General features: G+C 36.7%; 2 protein-coding genes and 1 non-coding gene across 8 annotated transcripts in view; 2 read left to right on the forward strand and 1 right to left on the reverse strand.

Annotated features, from left to right (window-relative positions):
- Positions 1-22,896, reverse strand: part of DNAlig3 (DNA ligase 3) — a 590,685-nt gene that overhangs the window by 426,620 nt on the left and 141,169 nt on the right. The window lies entirely within an intron of this gene.
- LOC138705891 (uncharacterized) overlaps positions 1-22,896 on the forward strand; it is a 238,305-nt gene that overhangs the window by 88,522 nt on the left and 126,887 nt on the right. For 2 of the 3 annotated variants that reach the window (XR_011333847.1, XM_069834629.1), the window contains exon 2: positions 10,495-10,711. Coding sequence is in view for 1 of the 3 variants with exons in the window: in XM_069834629.1 (XP_069690730.1) it covers positions 10,543-10,711 (169 nt within the window). In the remaining 2 variants the exon portion in view is untranslated. Of the gene's footprint in view, positions 1-8,343; positions 8,469-10,494; positions 10,712-22,896 lie in introns of those variants that run through there. The other variant, XR_011333848.1, reaches the window with a different exon arrangement.
- Positions 12,225-12,296, forward strand: TRNAY-GUA (transfer RNA tyrosine (anticodon GUA)). Its single transcript has one exon. It is a non-coding gene; the product is annotated as a tRNA-Tyr (tRNA).

Below are 22,896 nucleotides of genomic sequence, written 5' to 3' on the forward strand. Positions count from 1 at the left end.
CAATGAACAACAAAATATAATTCCTAAGTATCCAGGAAATGTGCAATTGCACTCTTTCCATTACTTCAAATAAAAAGGTAAACAAATTAATAAAGGAGTAGGAAAAATAATTCAGGACATATCTATTTGTCAAAACACTTGAACAAAATTGGAATTATTTCTTCATCACTTTGTCCATTGTGTAATCTTCAGGAAGAAATGCATCAGAATCATGTTGAGCGATGTCCAGCCCTTTCCTCTAAATCCATTGTGTGTGAGAGGAATATTGGTGAACAATAGTTAATGGCCTTACTGCCAAGAACTCAGCATTAGTTAACAATAACACTTCCGCTTAAAAAACAATCACCCTAACCCGGGCTTGAACTCGCGGTGCTTAGATTCAAAAGCAAGTACTCGTTAAAGTATTGATATACTATAGCCTACAATTAGAGGTTGTACGATATAAAAAAGTTCCTATAGTATATCATTGGCTTATAAAACTTCGTCACTGCATTTGAGGAAATTGTATAAAAGAGCACAATAACTTATTATTCTTTTTATATCCCAGCTAACAGCTATTATGCATTTGTTATTTATAAAGTATAGAAAGACCTGCACAGTAACGAGGTGTTATTGGCAGGCGCATTTTGAAAATATAACACAGATTTCGACATTGGGAAAAATTGGACTTACGGGGTTTTAGAAATAGGCTAAGCCGACGATATGCAGACAGTTTCGACTTCATGAGTCCCATTACTTTCGGAATATCTCATGTACGCGTGTGAAATTATTATACTAGATAAAAGGGAATAATATTGGGATTATAATTACAGTTCACTTTACGGTGAAATGACTGCATAAGATGAAGTAGAAGACAATAGGACGGCCGATAGCGTTAGGACGAGTACGTACACATTGTTCACAGAGGTATTTGGAGTTGCCCGCAGCGCACTTTGTCAGACAAGACGTGCGAGGCAGTGCGGTACAGGGAGTAGCCCTGGGACATCGTAGAAATCTTATGAGGAGCCAGAAGATTAAGAGGAATAGGAAATTTGAAGGTAACGAGTCGAGGAACGGACCTAATTGCATCTGTAATTGAATGCTGTACATCCGAGCACCGACAAGAAATACAAGTCACACTTGCGATGTGATAAGCGCAGTCAAACACTCGGGATTCACAGTACAAAAATATTCGGGTCCAATCGGATCAATATTTAGTATTTATTTCGCTCATGATAGAAACGTGACCAATCAGCTTAATTAGTAGTGCAACATGTTACAAGGAAGCATGTAAAATCCGGCTGGCGATAAGCCAGTCGAAAAAAATTTTCCCATGTGTTCTGATCCCACCCAATTCAATACATCAGAGGCAAATATGTGACAAAGTCTAATAAAATAACACAGAATTAAGTATATTTTCTGGTCACAGCATGACTCTTTTCATTAGGACACCAATGTGTCCAAGAATTCACTCAGTCACAGACTCTCTACCATCTATACCTGCAAGTATTTTAATTAGTTTGTTTTACGACGCTTTATTAACTGCCATGGTTATCTAGCGTCTGAGTCAGGGGCGACCCGTCCTTATGTGTTACAGTGCTACAGCACAATAATAATTTTTGCTCAAATAAATATTTGTAACACCATAGTATTTGATCTATAATTTGACAATTTCCTGTGATTATTTTCAAGACGCGTTATAGTCTCTTTAGTCTTCGCTCTTTGGTGTCTCAGGGAGTTCGTTGTGCTACTCAGAACTCCACACGAGAATGTAGGCAATTATGCGCATGTGCGAAGCTGAAATCACTGCTCTGATTGGATATTTCTGCGCGGGAAAGTGCTGTAGTCATCTTCAGCACGATACAGCTTGGAGATTGCAAAAGTAAAGCGTAACGGAAGAAAGTTTGTTTGTGGAAGAACTCAGAACTACTTACAATATATTTGGTAGTTCAAATGTCCGACTGCTGCTGCCATCTACCTGTTTATCTGAGGTTCCTTCTGAATCAGCCAGCAAGCGACGGAAAATGGAATCCCAGAAAATTGAAGTCAAGGAAGTATGTGACCATATAATTCAGGAAGCTACTCACATTTCCAGTCTTTAAGCTACCTAGACGAAACAAAATTGTTAAACAGCAAATTTTTGACAATTTTTCGCATAATTTTCCTGAACGCGATTGAAGTTGCTCTCAACAGCTGAACAAAAGAGTGTTAAGGACACAACTTGGAATTCTGTAGGGAAGACCAGACATCCGAACTATAGATGGAGCTGTTCAATTGTTACAATACAATAGTCTCCAAAAATTTACAGTATCCATTCTGTGTAGTAACGAAGCTGTTAAATATTTTGGTTACAACACCAATGTCCACTGCTAAGCCAGAAAGATGTTTTTCTTGCTTGAAACGCATAAAAACATTGTTAAGGTACACTATGTCCTAAGATCGTCTCATTGCTCTTGCAATACTGTCAATAGAAAAGAGTATGATGTCCAAGATGGAGAGTTTAACACAAGGGTAATTGACAAGTTCTGCAGTAGGAAGGAACGTCGTATGGACTTCATATTTCGTCACTAGGCTAGTCTCAAATTATGAGATATACATACCTATAAGTGTATACAGTAGGCCGATATATATATATATATATATATATATATATATATATATATATATATATATATATATATAATTTTGTTTAATAGTTCCTCTCTCCCTTAAATATCTCTTAAATTGTAGCACATTCATTATTTTGACCACCAGCTGCTACTGATCTGAGTGAAATGAAGGTCGTAATGACAGCGAAATGAGTCCAGGATCCAGCATCGAAAGTCGAGAGAAAACCCCGGAAAAACCTCATCCTTATCCCAACCAAGATTTGAACCCTGACCTGCTCGTTTCACGGTCAGCCATGCTAACCGTTACTCTACAGTGGTGAAATTCTGCATTAACAAATCTAAAAACATGCTGAATAATTTCAAGGGAAAAATTGTTCCGGGGCCAGGTATCGATCCCAGGACCTCTGGTTGAACGTACCAGCGCTCTCCCAACTGAGCTACCCGGGAACTCCACCCGACACCGTCTCAACTTTTCCCTTTATATCCACACAACTCGCGTGGGCTGACGAAACGCCAGGGACCCACATCGAGTGCACACAAACTCTGTGTGACTTGGAATTGTGGTTTTCTGTTAACGTACACAGTGACATATATTATGCAAATCTAGTCTTTCAGGCGAAGCTTCCTGTAAAGCAAATTTAAATAATTTCAAGGGAAAAATTCTTCCGGGGCCGGGTATCGATCCCGGGACCTCTGGTTGAACGTACCAGCGCTCTCCAAACTGAGCTACCCGGGAACTCTACCCGAGCGCTGGTACGTTCAACCAGAGGTCCCGGGATCGATACCCGGCCCCGGAACAATTTTTCCCTTGAAATTATTTAAATCTGCTTTACAGGAAGCTTAACCTGAAAGACTAGATTTGCCTAAAAACATGCTACTTTTTTCATGTCTAAAAACCTTCGACCACAGAAATTTTTTACTTAATGTTGTACCATATACAGTATCATACTCGATTAATTCTAAAAATATTTCCACGTAGACCTTTCACAGCATGTATATCCTGAAATTTGTCATCAATTTCAACAACAACAACAACAACAATAATAATAATGATAATAATAATAATAATAATAATAATGCAAAGTAATCAACTTTATGTGCTGCACCAAGGGCAAATTCGAGACAGGGCAAAGTTATCTACGGCGTTTACGCATGACCCATTAGGGAGGTCGCATAGGCAGATGATACATATAAATAATTTTTGGAAGGTAAGTCGCAGTGCAAAAAGTACATTTGTAATTGACTTCTAGTAAATATGGAGTCTGTCACACAGCACGAGAATGATTTCAGTTTATTCACAACATTTAATAGGCTACTGTCCGTTACTCAGAAGACGAGCGGAAAGAATGTGACCTTCTTTATTATAAACATCGCTCAGATAAGCATCCCAGTAGCCAGGTTATTACTCGTGCAGGAAACATGAGTAACAATGCGTATGGAAATTAAAGCTAAGTTGAACAGAAGGAGACCTAATGTTTCCGCTTACTGCAGTTGTCGTACGTTATCTGTTCACATCCCTTCCTCCTCAGTCCGCTCACGTCTTCTCCCGAGTCACCGACAGTACTTACCAAACTGCTTGCTAAATCTGACTTCTTACACCCTATAGTCTAAACACTACCAAGGGCGTATAATGAAATTCAGGTACGTGACCGAGAGTATGTTAGTACACGCACCAGACATCTGATATCTACGGACGCACAGTAGCGTCTCCCTTGCAATTTAATTGTGTATTATGATAATAAGGAGGAAGACATACAGACATTACGGAAGTGCGGATAGTGTTTCAATTCCGATAATTCACATCAGATTCGCAATCTTAGTTACTGTTCATAAAAACATAGTAACAAAATGACAGTTTTACACTACTCACGAGCCGAAGTAACGATTTCATCGTGACTATACACCAAGTCAGGGTTCCAGAGAATAAAGACGTAAGCTTTCTGCAGGGAAAGGTTGAATTTGGACAAGCTTTGCAATTGCCAGAAAAGAGGTGACTAATAAAAAAATTCTGCCACATACAGTCTGAACAATTAGCATTCCAAAAATTCTAATAGGCCTATTCTTCGTCAGTAGAACAAGTTTCATTTCGGCTGACTATGCTAGGGATATCGAAGAGGATGGATTTATAGTAGAGTGAAACCCCCCACTATAGCAACTTCCTTCAAAAGCGGGCATCCCGTAGCTATTATATGTTTATATTATCTATAATATCTGTTTTGTTGAAGATAGAAATAGGCAACATTGAAATTATTTCCCTAAGATGTAAATTTGAGCTCAAGTCTGTTATTTGCTACTCGACAACTCAAAATCTTTGTGACGAGGTACACAAAGAGTTGTAAGACCACCAATGGCCGAAATATTGTACCTGAATGCCGAAGAGATTTCGAAATAATTAGTGCTTTTAAAAATAAAATTAAACGTGTAATATTTTTCATTCACTGGGTTTCGTGTTTCGGTTCACGAAAATTCTTCGTGAAGTGAGGTAGAAAATGGTTTTTTGATATGTAGACGAGACTTGCAGATAATATTACTCAGAAACTCTCAGTCAGTGATGGGATTATAATGTACTGTAAATCAACTATACAAGCACTTTATTATTTATCTTATAATGAAGTAGGATATTTTTTTTATAATTATTTACGGCATAACACTAATTTCTTGGATTTTCCTCTATAAGGGGTTAGGTACAGCTTACGGCAGTAAAATTTTTGGAAATATTTAACATTTTTTTCCTCCATTACTGTATCTTGTACAATAATGAAAATTGGTATGTGTAAAACACTGTCCTTCTGGTATGTGAAAAGATGTTTTTACAATTTAAAAAATAATTTATATTTTTTTTTTTAACTTCAAAATGGTTTCAGTTTACTTTGCAGTGATGAAGTCTTTCCCTCATAAATCATAAACTTGTTAACTTTTTCATGTTCTCTCTCTTTTATTTTATTGCTGAAACTCATGTTTACAATATCAAGCTCTTCCAACTACATTCCTTAATAAATATTTTTTTTTATTTTGTGTTATAAGAAAATATTGATATCTGACCATTTTTAAAGTGAATTTATTTTTTATCAGGCAATATACCAAATGTAGATAAGTGATCTTGCATCATATTGTAGATATGACATGCATAAATACACACAAAAAATTTCATCACAGAATGTTGGATAGTTTTTAAATTATGTAGGAAACGCTTCTTCACTGCACAGTGAACTGAATTTTGAAAAGAAAAAATTTAAATCATTTTTTTAATCGTAAAAATATTTATTTTTTTTTCATATAGCATAAGGACAGTGTTTTAGTAAACTAATTTTCATTATTGTACAAGATAAAGTAACGAAGGAAAAAAATGTTTAATATTTCCAAAAGTTTACTGCTATAAGCTGTATCTAACCCCTTAAGTACTATTGCAGTTCAACTCTTTAGGTCGCTGTAGGTTGTCATTTAGCATTCTTGCTAAATGTTGCGTTGATTCCTTTGAAAACCGAAATCTTCGCCTGAAATTATCTTCGTTGTATACTTCGAAAGGATTATTCCTGTCCCTCAATACTCTAACCCGGGGATTTAATGCTTGTAGGACACAAATTTGCCTTCGATAATCATCCAGCTGATCTACTGCCTTCATCTTGTATACATGAAGCCGTGGTTTTAAACCTACCCCAGCCGTGGTCTCTGATCCAGACCATGGCTCAAAAAATTGAATGAGACCTCGTTTTATAAACCCAAACGCGGTTTAAAGCCATGGTCGTGGTGTAGACCTCGTTTTAGAAATCGACCCTTTATGTTTGAGAGTTTGTTTTTTATTGTTTTTAATAAATTCATTATTAAAGGACAGGTCTTAGAACTGACCATTTTCACCTAATATTTTTTTAACATTTTGCCAAATTCTATAACACACTAATATTAAAGTTCAGTATTTCCGTAGAATTCCAGTTATCTCTATGAAAATTCAAGGTTTATTCTTAAAGGGGTATAAAGGTTTTATGTTAATTGCTTTCAAATCCTGTCCCTTCACAACACTAGGGAGCTTTAGTCATTATGATTGATAAACTAGTACGCAAGTACGCAGTATCATGGCATACGTACTTACAGCCTAACGGAACCATACATGGTCGTGATCATTATCAACAGTAATGTGCAAACGATAGTCTTAAAACAAAATAACATAGGCCATGATGTATCATATGCACTTTCAAACCAAGATACAGCTTTCAAACCAACTTGGGTTTATCGCTAACCGCTTTTATCAAACAGAGGCTCGATCACCGGGGGAAGACGAAGATTAACGTGTGAGCCGACAAGGACAATTGCGCATTCGGGACTTGAAACTAATTATTTCTTTGAAGTGTGTAATTATTCTTGTAAGGAAGGAATTCTAAGATCGAAGCGAAGCGGTAAAAGCAACACTGAGGATGCGTGGTCCATGCTAAATGGATCAAAACAACAATTCGCTGAGTTTTGTTCTGTTCTATGAGACAGATGACAAAATATGGCACAAAATATTAATTTATTTTGGAAATATTTTAGCTGAAGTGCGATTTGTGACTGTAACAAACTCCTATGCTGTCTTTGCTAATATTTAGAAGACCATGGCAACTCATTTCTTAACTAAACATGAATACGAATGTGCGAACAAAGTAACTGTATGAAAAAACATTATACGTAGGGTAAAGGTTGGTAATATTGTGATAGTTCTTTTTGAAAATTTATTACAATTTTACTGAGCGAGAGGAAGATCGGTCTTTTGCGTCAAAAAACATTTTATGTAGAGTAAAGTTTGGTAATATTGTGATAGCCTAGTTATTTTTGAGAATTTATTATAATTTTACTGAGCGAGAGGAAGATCGGTTTTTTGCGTCAACACATTACGGGAATGTTCGTGGACAAGTTTCTGCACAAAACCGGTCATTCTCTCGCTCAATAAAATTGTAATAAATTCTGAAAAAGAACTATAACAATATTACTCGTATCACAATATTACTAACCTTTATCCTATATGTAATTTATCACGATACAAAAATGTATTACTCAGTTTTAGACCCAATTCTGAGCGGCAGAAACCTTCAAATAAAACTGCAGGCTTTGTACTCTTCACCTGACATAATCAGGAACATTAAATCCAGACGTTTGAGATGGGCAGGACATGTAGCACTTATGGGCGAATCCAGAAATGCATATAGAGTGTTAGTTGGGAGACTGGAGGGAAAAAGACCTTTGGGGAGGCCGAGACGTAGAAGGGAAGATAATATTAAAATGGATTTGAGGGAGGTGGGATATGACGATAGAGACTGGATTAATCTTTCTCAGGATAGGGACCAATGGCGGGCTTATGTTAGGGCGGCAATGAACCTCCGGGTTCCTTAAAGCCAGTAAGTAAATAATAATAATAATAATAATAATAATAATAATAATAATAATCCTTACATAAAATAGTCTATATTCCTTAAAACATTAAGCAATATCCATTTCTCTCTATTATAAAAGACACAACACGAAGAAGTGGCGATAAAAGTTTATTCTTATTCCATTCAAAATATATTTCCGGGTATTGGAATTTCACCGACGTGATATGTATAAAGAACGAATATTCTGCTTAACTTCAAGTAATAACGTTTCAGATTAAACTAGCCGCGGTATGTAGCCCAATGTCGCTGGGTATAGTGAGTGAATCGGAAATGAAGCACGTGGTTGTGGTCAGCAGGTCAGTCCAGTTATGTATGACAGTTCAATGTCAACTCTGGGAAAACAGCTAGACGTCACTCAGGACAAATATGTTGTGCCAGAATGTGTTAAACATGGCGTGTCTGAAATGTTTAATTCCTGTGTTCATGAGATGGTCAGAAAGAGATTTTGAGAAAAGTAATATGCCACTCGTTCATTAAGGTAAGATTTTCGCGTGAAGACTTTCCTCCGTGGACTCTTGTTATCGCATCACGCCCGTAAAATATTAAACTTTAATTATCATCTGCTCAGGTGAGGCTTTATTAAATATAATGTTATTATATAGTGTGTTCCACTCGCTACCGAACCCGAAATTTATTTTAATAATTCCAATACTAATGAAGATATTGACTACTGTTGTGTGGTGCAACTTGGAGTAGCAACAATGCGCTTGTCCGCTGGCTTATTTGTGATTGTTGCTTTGCGTGTGTAATGATTGTTGATTGTGTTTATTCGTAATTTGAGTGTATTGGAAAACCGACTCAATGTAGTTCAGTTCGTAGAAAGACAAGTAGTGCAGTTGAAATGAATCGGTATACTTTAGAAGGGCATGTGTTTATTAGTCGAGTGTATTGGAAGACAACTGGACGACCAGGAGCTCACAATGGAATATTTCTAATAAGACGGTGCGACATACCACACATCAGTCTCCAGCATGGCCGAAATTCAGTCCTTTTTCGGCGACCGTGTCATTTCGAAAGGGCTTTGGCCGCTGCGCTCACCCGACCTGACATCACCTTATTTTTAGTTTTTGTGGGAACATCTGAAACAGAGTTTATAAGAACAAACCATGAACCATAGACGCTTTGAAAGAAAACATCATCACAGAGTTCGAGGCAATAAACGCGGACATCCTAGAGAAGACATTCGATAATATGGTCCGGCGAATTCAATCTTGCCTGAATGCAAATGGCGGGCACTTGCAGCATGTTATGATGTCACCACATTTCTCGCAGAATGAGGTAAGTCGTCTTTAAATTCCATTGCAATATCTTCATTAGTATTGGAATTATTAAAATAAATTCCGGGTTCGGTAGCGAGTGGGAGACACTGTATTATATTAACCACTGACAGCAAAACTTTCACTTTTTCAAGTTTGGTGTCTGTAAGATTTTAATTATTTTCTTTAGTTCAGCAATGCAATTTATAGGTCACTATGGTTCTTATAGCTTATTGTGAGCATGTCACAGATGACAATTGTTATTATAAAGAATATAAAATGGATTTGATCAAGTTTGAGAGAGTCCTTCTAAAACACTACTGGAAACAAAATTATAAAGCTGCTGTCGAGTTGGAAGAACGCGCGAAATCGAGAGTGAAGGTGTTGTTAGTGATCGTGCAACAAAACGATGGTTTCAGCGTTTCAATAATGGAGAAAGAGACATTAAAGATTTACAACGTCCTCGAAAACTTACAATATGGAATACTGAGAATACACGCAGAGTTTTGGAAGAAAATCCATAAAAAAAAAGGGTTGGAGCTTCAAAAGGTACAATACATTACACATAAAAATGTTTAGAAAATTATACAGAAGTTGTAGATCTGTACCTCATGAAATGACACCTGAACAGGCTCAACGTAAGGTGAACATTTGTCGTCAGCTTATCGCCAATCCCATGGATGATTGATTTATTACGAGAAATGTCACATGTGATAAAAACTGGGTACATTACTGCAGCCCTGACACCTCAAAACAGTGGTTCGATCCCCGTCAGCCTGCCAAGTCCCCGTTAAACAAATGGATGATGAAACGGATAAAAAATATAGGCTAATACAAGAAGAAAGAGGAGTGTGGATCGACCTCTTCGAAGGTGCAATGAAGTACGAAACCGGAATGTGCAATGACCTAATCCATGAAGTGTAGATTAATTGATGATGATGATGATGATGACGATGATGACGACGACAACGACGACGACGATAATGATAGTAGTATTAATATTCTTTTCAGAAGTTTCGATAAAGCACGAGTACCAATGTGCTTCAGTATTCACTGAAAGAAAATGTCTAACATAACATCAGGTCCAATATGGAGTTATGAGATCATATGCCGTGCTCTATCAGAATAATGTTATATGCAAAAACATAGCTAACATGCTGTGTATTTGTTTTGCAGAGTTGTCAGAAAAGTTTCTACGCCATTCTAATTCTGTCGCTTGAATACGTGCTGTTTCATTTTTGTTTTCAGAAGTAGAGCGCAGCCGTTTTGATAAGCAAAGTTTTACACCGTTAAACAATGATACCCAGTTGTGACGGGCAGACTATGTCGGAGTACCCATTGGCAGGCAGACTTGAAGATCGCGAGGTAGCAGGAGACAGTACGACGGATAAGTGTGCGCAGTGCACGAGGCGGCAGGGCGAATGGTGTCGTCAACCCTTCACGCAAGAGCGCCGACCAGCACGCGGTGAGTCCCCATAATTCAAAGTAGCACAGATAGAGACGGGCATACTGAGTTAAGAAATAGTGCGAAAAATTTGACGTGATATTTATGTTACTTGCACCACAGTCTTTGGGAGTTACCTCCTTTTAATTCCATTTAAATTACTATTTTTTCTTTTAGATTGCAATCTTGTCAATATTAGAATCAATACAGAAGTATGAAAGTCCATTGAGGCCAAAGCGAAAGAATGCAACACATCTACATTAAGCCTACTATCTACGAGGATCGTCCAGAAAATAAGTTTTCCTCGTGCCGTTTACAGAAAGAAAACACAATTTCATGGAAACTATTAGAACGGATACAGCAATTATTGAGCCATTTTTCAACATATTTCACACCGGAATTTGTCATATCGTGGGATCAATTTTTGTATTCCTGTGTCGTGGGAGTCTGCCGCTTGGGATCGAAACTGTGTGTGACAGTCGTCTGCACCTCTGTTAATTCTGCGGTATGACAAATGTCTTATTCCTGTGGAGAATATTTTGAAAAATATCTCAACAACTGCTGTATCTATTCCAATAATTTTTTCTTGAAATTGTTTTCTTTCTGTAAACGTCCCCAGGGAAACTTACTTTTGGACGCGCCTCGTAATTCTTCAAATCACGCACTGAATGCAAACATACTGTTCTTTCAAAACATACGTAATATTTTCCATTTGATCTCATAGGAGGGCGGCAGGCAATAACTGACCTCGTCATCGCAAACATAAAGATTTATTGTGTGCTAAGTAGTCGATAATTCACGACAATTTTGTAGGCGGGGCGTGAAGGAATGAATATGCGCACTGTATTGTGATCTATACAATGTCTTGCAGCGTCTAGTTACGATTTAATAATAGTAACACGTGTAGGCTCTATCTGTTACAATATAAGCATTAGTGTTATTTTCAGTAATCTTTATTTAACAACAGTAACAATGATTTGATTATAAACCGTGGCTGATAACAGAAAAATCCCTAGTACAAAACTTGTTATTTTTCTTGCCATATCAGTCTACGAATGAATGTACTACTCACTTGTCTTTAAGTTCCTACGTAGCTGACAGTTGGTATATATCTGCTGTAGGTATTGCTTTGAAACATATTTCAAGAAGCATTTAAGTCTAACTACATGGGCCTATCTATTTGTGGTACAGAGTGTCTATTATCTTCAGTCTCATTACAAATTTGTGACGACACATTCGAGTCCTTCTGTGTTTCTTTTGAAAAAAAAAAAAAAAAAAAAAGCTGCAGAGCAAAATCAGATCTGAAAAAAATATATTATTATGATGTACTGAACTACATATGATATATCCGTGCAGATATTCTGCGTCATCATATGATGAAAGACGAGTGGAACGGAGAAAAATTCTCTCCGGCACAGGGATCTGAACCCGGGTTTTCAGCTCTACGTGCTGATGCTCTATCCACTAAACCACACTGGATTCCCAAGAGGTGGCACTTAAACTAAGAGGATTCGATCCGGCATCGGGATGGGAATCCGGTGTGGCTTAGTGGATAGAGCATCAGCTCGTAGAGCTGAAAACCCGGGTTCAAATCCCGGTGCCGGAGAGAAATTTTCTCCGTTCCACTCATCTTTCATCTGAAAAAAAAGGCCGTGAAATGGAAGGTGAAGGAGTGATCAGAAGTAGGATGACATAATACTGGTTTAAGCTATTCAATGATGGAGACCTTTGAAGATGAACCTCGCTAAGGAAAACCACCGCTCGCTGATTTTCTATCCAGGTGGACCCAGTTCGACCCCGATCAGTTCGTGATGGAATTTGTGGTGGACAAAGCAGATGTTTGAGAATATTTGTCCAGGTACCTACTCTTATTTCCCTCTATCAATCCACCACAATCTTCACCTCTCCATCATTTCATTTATCATCTGCAATACTAGAAATAAGCTGGGATGAAGTCTTAGGGGCAATACAGGTTTCCGTTGCTGACATACGTAAGGCCTATCAGATTACTCGCGTGCGGATGGAACGCTGACTCTAACAGGGGCTGAGGCAGGATGGTCTACCTGTAAGTGTCGGTTTCACGATGCTGCTTGGAGCTTCGAGTCCCTGAGGTTTATCTGGTTACTCGCCTGCGGATATGATCTGGTTGGATGGGGATGGGGCAGGGGCAGGTGCCTACCTGTCAGCATCGGATTCACAAATGTCACCAAGACCATCTGCCGGACTTGGAAAAATCATCGCGTGTATATGGGACGTACAATGGACCAAACCATGCTTAAGTATTCAAAAAGACAAGTCAAGCCTCTGACCACCTAGCTACGAACACAAGGTGCTGACGCCACCGACGTAGCTCAGTCGGCTAATTCATTCATTCATTCATTTATTTTATTCCATAGATCTTACATGAGCAATGAAGCTTTAAGATGTGGAACATGTCAACATTTTACAATATTACAATTACAATTTTTACAAAGTTTTATAGTTTTACAATTTAGTAATTTTCTAAAATTTTTACAATGTTGTACAATTTTTTTTTTTTTTTTTTTTTTTTTTTACATTTTGGCGAGATGTAGTGAGATGAAATGAGGTCCGAGGATTCGCCAAAATATTACCCGGCATTTGCCTTTTCGGTGGGGGAAACCTCGGAAAAACCCAACCAGGTAATCAAATCAAAGGGGGTAATCAATCAAAGGTGTTGATGCCAAGGACTCGCCATAGACCATCCGGCTTCAGTCCCACGGCTGTGGAAAACCTCGGAAGAAACCAAAGTCCAAAGGGGGATCCAACCCAAGCCCGAACGCAGCTCCGGAACAGCAGCCCAGCGAGTCTGCCGACTGAGCTACATCGATGGCTCTACTAAAAGTATACAATACATAGCCAATCAGATTATTAAATTTACAAACGCAAACGATCATTCATAAGTTGAGCTATATTATAATACAAAACAATTTAATTAAATTTAAGGTATAAACAATTCAACCAGTTGTGATATACAGAAATTGATAATACATATCATGCAAACTACTTCAAATTACAAACACAAACAATTTATCAGTAGAGCTATATAGATTACTATTCAATTTAAAGCATATACAATTCATCGGCCAAAACTATACAAATATATACAATACAAAGTAGCATACTTTCATTAAGCTATACAAATTTGTGCAATTAATATCAAGTAGATTAATTCAATTTATAATCATAAACAATTCATCAGTTGAGCTATACATATTACCATTCAATTTACAGTAGGTCTATATACAATTCATCAGTAGAGCTACACAGACTAATAATCATTTTAAGAACATATACAATTCATCAGCCAAACTATACAAACATATACAATCAAATTAGTTCAATTTACAAACTTATTTTCGTTAAGCTATACAGGCGCTTGCCTGCCGATCCGGAGTTGCGTTCGGGCGCAGGTTTGATTCCCTCTTGCGCTGATTATCTGGTTGGGATTTTTCCTAGGTTTTCCCCAACCATAAGACAAATTTCAGGTAATCTATGGCGAATCCTCGGCCTCATCTCGCCATATATCATCTCGCTATCACCAATTCCATCGACGCTAAATAACATCGTAGTTGATACAGCGTCGTTAAATAACCAAGTAAAAAATTGCTGACACGTTAAACGCGTTACATTAGTAGTATCTAAATTGGTTTAGTTTGGTTTAGTTTTGAGAGCAAAAATAGCAGTAACCGCTATCAGTGAAGGATTAAGTTATAGCGTCTTACTGTAAGCGGTACTATTTTGATACTAACCTTAACCTCTTTTTACATTCAAAGGCACGTTTCTGTCTCAGAGAAAAGGAACAAGACATTAGAACCTTCCCCGTGTTCCCCGTTTGTAGTTTCGTACGCATCCTTATTAAGAGCAACTACTGCCATGTCGATTTTGCCATAGAAACGAAATGGTGATGACTATATACCGGCAGTCAATACATTTCGGTTTTTGATTAGCTAGCGATTTTGGAATAATATCGCTCACATTAAGACATTCTCTCACATTCTATTATTTTAAACTGACTGCACACACGTTCCATATATGGTCATTTCATTGTTACTTATACTGACTTAAAGACTTAAGATCAATTTCTTACCTTATATTGGCAGTTGAAAAAAGCTATGGTGTATATCCCTAGTTACCTACTTGTTAATCCATAATTATGAAATCCATATGTTTTGTCTAAGGAAAGGGGAGAGAAAAAGACTAAATGTTACGGGTTGACAAAATTTTCCATTGACATTGCGCATTCATGTATTTCATTCAGTAAGTCTGCAAATTGGTAAGTTCTGAAAGAGTAAGGTCTTTTCTTTTCTGTAGGCCTATCTGTAATATTTTTAGTACAAGATCACCTTCTTTAGACTTGAATTTGCGTTTGACCAAGGACATACAGAATATTTATAATATGTTACGGGTGTGACAAAATAATTAAAATACAGTATTTCAATACAATATGTCAATTATTTTATTATTATTTTCTCCAAACATCTGAAAATACAAGTAATTAAATATATAAAAGAAAACAAATGCAATCACAAAGTTTTACTGTTCGATTTCACTGTGAAAATAATTTTCAAACAAAAACAAACAGTCCACGCGTATATATAATTCTCGGACGTTGCACTTTTTTAACTACGACAGAAGCTTTCTCCATAGATAATCTTCTTTCTTTGACTAGATCCCTGAACTTCCCACTATAGTCAACAAAAGAAACAAAATTACCACTGAAACTGTCAATCAATTTACAAAGCTGAACTGTGCGGTAACGTGTAGATCTTTATTTTAAAATGATACATATCCATTTCTTCTGGACTATTTTGCGTATTTTAACATACAGAAATAGACTTTTTATGGAAAATATTTTTTTTAGATACAAGATCAGTTGACATGGAATGACCCATATACAGCTTCGTTATAATTATAAACGTTCATTAAAAACGACAGGAAGAAAAAAAGATAAATTAAGTAGGTTTCAAACTCGGGACTTCTCTTATCAGTCTCATTTCTAAGCTCTGTTCTAGCACGGCCAGCTGACAGTAACGGGAAAGGATAGATATATTAACTAAAGGGGAAAAACGCTAGAGGAGAAGTATTCGATCCGGTGCTGCCGAACTTCGGTGTAGCTCAGTGGTTAGAGCACTTGGTATGTAGAATCAAGGACCCGGGTTCGATCCCCGGCGCCGGAGCGAATTTTTCTCCTCTAATAATCATTGAAGGAGGAAGTAGATCTCAACTTCAACTGTCAGTAATTCGACCACCTTTCAGCGTTGCATAATTTGGATTTGCTATAGATGGTACTTCGTTTTGAATCAGTAACTTCCGTCCGAAACTGTACAATAGAGTCGGTGATAAAAAAAACGCATTCTCTGCTTGTCAGTTCAATAGTCCCACAATTCGGCAATAGCGAGAGCTAATCATGAACTATAAGTCAAAGCTTTACTCTTATACACGATCAAGCAGACTGTAAAACTATTCAACTACTGATGACAAACTGGTTGAAAGTACGATATAGCACAAACGCAATGAGAATGTTTTTATTACAATGTTTTGCTATCACAGGCGATCCAGTATCCACACGTTTTCGTAACGCTGACCATTTCATTTCTATATTAAGCAGCAGAAGAAAGCATAGACTACAACTTGTCAATATTACCGATATTAGTGTTTTCAGACATCACTGTTTCCAATCTTCAGGATTACACTACGTAAAACATGTTTCCCTTGGCGATTTCGGTCCCTTCAAAGATTAGTCGATGCATCTTGTCTGTTAGACATTCGGACATTGTACTTGTTATATAATTAACAATCTTTGAACGTGGGTTAATTATCTTGAATTTATTGAATAAAACGACGAGTAAGACTACTTGAAAAATAAAGGCAAACAGAGAAGAGAGGGAAAGGAGGCAATACAATATCACAAGAGATGGATCGGCATTCATAACCCAATGAAGAAAATTATTTCAGCTTTCGATAAGGGCACGGTTTTTAGACAAAGAAGCAGCTTGCTTTCAACAACACAGAGAAATGAACTGTCTAAGCAAAATAAATAAGACAGCCTCGGAATATTTACAACTAGACAGATGCACTGAACAACCCTTCTTAACATTAAAATAATTTTAAAAAAATCTCTTCCTAATCGTATCTTGTATACAGGGTGAACCGTAAATAATGTCATTAATGTCAAGGTGTTATTCTCTAAGATATTTCAAACAAAAAAGTTTAATACAATTTTGCTAGTTTTTGCTTCCTTTTCGAGATAAAAATTGCTTTATGTGAAATATTTTATAGCATGTTTTGGGAAAGTCTTTGATTTAATTCGCAATATGCTCAGTCAGTTAAGAGAGCAGTGTATCATGGTAATAAATTATTGAAAGAATTTTAGTTTTGTCCATTAAATGTGCAGAAATTTGATCCGAAAAAATGTAACTTTTCGTTCTGCAAAGGGATTTTACAATGGTACATTTGTTCGGACCAAATGTATGCACAATTAAACAACAAAACTAAAATTATTTCAATCATTTATTATCCTAATACACTGCTGCGTTAGTTTGACTGAATATTAAATTAAATCAATGGCTTTCCCAAAACACGCTATAGAATTAGGCCTAATGATTCATATAAAACAATTTTTATCTCGAAAAAGAAGCAAAAACGAGCAAAAGTGTATTAATTTTTTTTCAAATATCTCAAAGAATAACCCTCTGAAATTAACTACATTACTTACGGTTCAACCTATATAGGCCTACCTGTGCGCGGTTTATAAGAATAGACTACCCTATTTCAATCATTCACGGTTGTTCTTTGAACTCTATTTCATTCCTCTTATTGGTATATCTTCGTTCACATTCTATCATCTCCTTTTGGGTATTACTCTTCGTCTTCTCTCAGATGATAACTGAATAGGTCTATCACTAGTGACGGTTCATTTTAATCCTCATTATATTGACTATTTCCTAACATTATTATTATTATTATTATTATTATTATTATTATTATTATTGTTGTTGGAGAATAAGGTGTTTAGGAAAATATTTCAGGCAAAGAGGGATGAAGTTACAGGAGAGTGGAGAAAGTTACACAACGCAGAACTGCAGGCACTGTGTTCATTTGTCATTAAATCCAGACATTTGAGATGGGCAGGACATGTAGCACGTATGGGCGAATCCAGAAATGCATATACAGTAGAACCCCGATTATCCGACACCCTATTAACCGATTGACGGTTTATCCGACTATCTTTCGCGATAGAAACATATGAATTATTATTGTACGTTATATTAGTATACATATTTTTTCTAGACAGTGTTATTACAAGTCTTAACACTTACTATCCAGTTTGGTCTACTGTTCGAGTTGCCGTACTGTACAACTTCTATATCAAATTTATTCCATGAGTGTCAAAAGGAAACGTTTTGTGATAAGTAACGAAAAAATGCAAATAACTGAGTGATTTGGGGAAAGAGAAACTGTGGCACATCTCGCATCAGAATACGAGACTGATGTTACAACTGTGCGCGATTTAATAAAAATCAAGGATAAAATGTATAGAGTATGCAAGTCTACAACATGAGGAGGCCTCTAGGCCTACTATTCCTATCTTTCCGCTGACAGCCATTACAAGGAGTTTCCTTGCTCCTTAAAAGCACATCGTTGACAACCGAACTTCAATAGTGAACTTCTGATCCACTACCTAGCGTGTTAAACATAAGACCACGGAGGAAATTACGAAACTTCAGCCCTTATTCACTTAATTTACGAAAATATTTTATGGTACGGATTATCCGATTTTTTCGATTAACCGCCCAGTCCATCCCCTTCATTACCACGGATAATAGAGGTTCTACTGTAGAGCGTTACTTGAGAGGTCGGAAGGAAAAGACCTTTGGGGAGGCCGAGACGTAGATGAGAAGATAATATTAAAATGGATTTGAGGGAGATGGGATATGATGTAGAGACGGGATTAATCTTGCCCAGCATAGGGACCGATGGCGGGCTTATGTGAGGGCGGCAATGAACCTCCGTGTTCCTTAAAAGTCATTATTATTATTATTATTATTATTATTATTATTATTATTTTCCAGCTCTTCAGACCTTCATATTTATGATAGGTTTAATACCTTTGAAGGAAATAATGCAGTGCAAATGATTTCTGAGATAACAGCATGGCACATTTAGGAACACTATACAAGAACTTTCCATAGAGAAAAGAAAAGCCAAGAAGAATCATATAAGAAAAGCTGAATCCGAATGTTGTATTTCCTACGACGGGTCACAGACCGATAGCTGTTACTCAGAAGTCGCATCGTCCAGCGTTGTATTATAGAACATTCGCCTCCTCCCTTCGTGACATGATACATCTGAACGTCTTATTCGACGGAGGGATATCGACTCTCACAGGTGCTGTTACGGATCACGCGCCAAGAAAACCTTGCGACTTGATCCCTGAGTAACAAACTCTGAATATAGAGCCACTGCAACATCAAGTCCGCTCCTCTTGTAATTATATTACTGCGAGGTTTCTATTAGACGCAAAATCTAAGCTGACGTCACGTCCATTCATTCCGTCATCATGGTGTACTAACTTATAATTTGATGTCATATTCATAAGTTTGAACTCTGGTAGTACTTGTACTTGTTTATCCAATCGTTGACGTCACACACTGCTCATCGGTGAATGACAGCCTATCAGTTATCAATTATGTTTCTGAGAAGAAAAGAAACACCATCTGAAATTGGATTAAAAATACAATGTGTATACAGATGTTTATATGCAGCATAAATCGTAGATTGAGATTTATGATGCCCAGATCAAAATGCTGATAAATCGACATTTTATTGTTGACACTGTAATTTAAAGCAACCAAAAAATTATATAATAGGTACGCTCTCATATAACAGAACTGCTCAACATAAAGCCTATTTTACAAAAGAGACCTGTGGCTGTAAGAAGGCTAGTGTACCATCTTAATCACGGGATACTCTTAACAAGTAATGTATAGTTGCAAATCGGGACAATTCCAATTTCGGATAATTAAGAGAAACGTGCCTTAATGTATAGAACACATTTCGCTCGTTATGAATTCACGGAGCTTTTGTTCCATATACGTACAGGAATAAGATAATAATAATAATAATAATAATAATAATAATCCGACTGCTGCCCTAAGGTCCACTCTTTGCCCATGCAGCTAGCTATTCAATCCACCTGGCCACCTACCATTAGCGTAAATGCAGAACGACTTTTAGTTAAGTTCAATTTAAATGTCACAGACAGACTAAACAGATTAAAAAGAGTGATGTTGAATTTTCTTACATGTTAAACTTTCGATTGTCTTTAAATGAAATAAACATATTTTTGTCTTGAATATGGATTTGATTTTAAATGCTTATCGGTCTCCCTGTGTTAGCAGGTCCATATCTTTTGGATCGTTTCTTAATGTTCTTCATTTCACTGTAATTTAATATGTTCCTTTGGTTACTTGTTAAATTCAAGAATGTTACCTGGAAAATAACGAAAATGGATCTCTTAGCGTATTGATGATATTGAATTTGTACAAAAAAACTTTCCATAAAAAAACTGTTCTATCCCAAAACGTTACAAAATATTACATTCTAATATTAAAAATGCTATAAAATGCTAAATTTGATTTTCAAAGTGTTCCTTCTCCTTGGATTGAATTCGGCGTAGCTCAGTGATCAGAGCGCTTGGTACGTAGAACCAAGGACCCGGGTTCGATCCCCGACGCCGGAGCGAATTTTTCTCCTCAAATATTGATTGTCAACATTACAGAGATTATTCTGTAGGACAAATTAATAAATCCGTAATATTCTCATAGCTAGCAGTGCATCATAACTGCGGAATCCCGGCCAAATAAGTCACTCAACTGAGTGCGCTCCTAGTATAATGGCATTTGACACTAGACATAGTATACGTCAACATAACTTATATGCCAAACTTGGAGTCACGCCACAAAGGGAACACTGAAGGAAGAATTTGACTATAATTATGTGTGTGTGTTCCGCCTTTGCTTATCATACAATTAAAATGATGAAACTAATAAATCATATTTCCATTAACGTTTTCGGTACCTATGTACCATCTTCAGATGTATATATATATATATATATATATATATATATATATATATAATGCTAATTGATAACCAAGCCTCTAGGTGCATGTGTCGTAAACTTAAATAAACAGTGTTTTTGTGCGTATTGTGTTATCGATTATTTAAGTTTACGACACATGCACCTAGAGGCTTGGTTATCAATTAGCATTATATATATACATCTGAAGATGGTACATAGGTACCGAAAACGTTAATGGAAATATGATTTATTAGTTTCATCATTTTAATTGTATGATAAGCAAAGGCGGAACACACACACATAATTATAGTCAAATTGTGATAGCTTATCGGTATACCTTCAATATGAAATTCACTGGAGGAGGAAGGTTCGATTCGGTGCTGTGGATTGAATTCGGCGTAGCTCAGTGGTCAGAGCGCTTGGTACGTAGAACCAAGGACCCGGTTTGATCCCCGGCGCCGGGGCGAATTTTTCTCCTCAAATATTAACATTATATTTGAGACTAACATATTTTATCTACCCACTTAAAACACTGCAGACGAGAAAAAAAACATATCGTTGGCTTACTTTTAAAATCTCACTGAGAAAACTGCACAAAAGGGCAAAATAACATTCTTTTGATACCCCAGCTAACAACGATTATGCATTTGTTATATATAAAATACAGAAACATTTGCATAATTACGAAGTGTTATCAGCAGAAGTGTCTTAAAAATGTAGGCCTACACAGATTTCGACATTTCGGAAAAGTTGAACTTACAGGGTTTTAGAAGTAAGCCGACGATATCATAAGCAGGAAAAGGGGCAACGATTATTACGTAATATTTTCACCTGTGATTCGTACTTGTTGCTTGACACCTGTCCAATGTGCATACGAAGCAACATGGACGCAGCTTATAATAACAGAAGGTGAAAGCTTAGCAAAACTTAGGCTACTAATAACCCTAAGGTTACTAATTACTAATTTATGCGTAAATCTCTGCAAGATCTTCCCAACTGAATAAACGTATAAGCGATTAGTAACTAACCGTCGATCGAGAGCAAATCAAAGAGCGCGAACTTTGATCGAGAAATTAATCAGACGACGGGTTATCTTCTTAACAGCCTGAATGTCTGGAGACATCTATGCTCCTCTATATTTGGAATATAATTTTGCAAAAAAAAAAAAAAAAATCACTTGGATAGCTTTCTTTTAATGAAGTGACAGTTCACTAGACCTTACAACACGTGTAACACGTTTTTAGCCTATCATCAACTCATGCACATATGAAAAGTACAGCGTTTGTGATAAGTGATAACATAACGTAACTTCGACGACAGCACATCTAACGCATTTGAACGTGCGCATCAGTTAGTCTGTTAGTAGATGAGTGAGTAGGTGGCTAGGCGAACGAGTAGGTTGGTGAATGAGTGAGAGAGGGGGGAGGGAGGGAGGGAGGGAGGGAGAGACAGACAGACTGAAAGGGAAAGTGAGAGAGTTTGTCTATATATATCAAAGAGAGCGACAGTGTGTATGTAGCCTATATGAATGCAGGTTTGGAGAAAGTGACAGCACAAGAGCACTGTTGAAATACAATCTTAGCAATCATTTATCCTAAAACAAACCAATAAACAAACATTTTTATCAGCAGTAATCTTACTAGAGGTTTTGATTTACCTAGAGAAAATCAGAACTCGAGTGGGATTTAATTCACTATTACACAATTAGAAGAAATAAAGTACTCTAATACAATAAAATATTAACTGACTTACTAAAATTCTATTTCACTAATGTTAGATTCACCAAAACGTTTGAACGGAACCGTCATTTTCATTTGATTATCTATGCGGTGAACAAATGACGATCGCAAAGAATTTGCAGTTTGAAACAAATGGTAGAGAGGTGATCAAAACAGAAGAAAGTATATAAAGATTAGAAGAAATAAAGCACTGTAATACAATAAAATAGATATTAATTGACTTAATAAAATTCTATTTCACTAATGTTAGCTTCACAAAAACGTTTGAACGGAGCCGACATTTTCAGTCAACTATCTATGCGGGAAACAAATGACGAACGCAAAGCATGTTTTATAATACCGTAAAGAATTTGCAGTTTGAAA

Source organism: Periplaneta americana, chromosome 9 (assembly GCF_040183065.1).
Source record: "Periplaneta americana isolate PAMFEO1 chromosome 9, P.americana_PAMFEO1_priV1, whole genome shotgun sequence".
NCBI lineage: Eukaryota > Metazoa > Arthropoda > Insecta > Blattodea > Blattidae > Periplaneta > Periplaneta americana.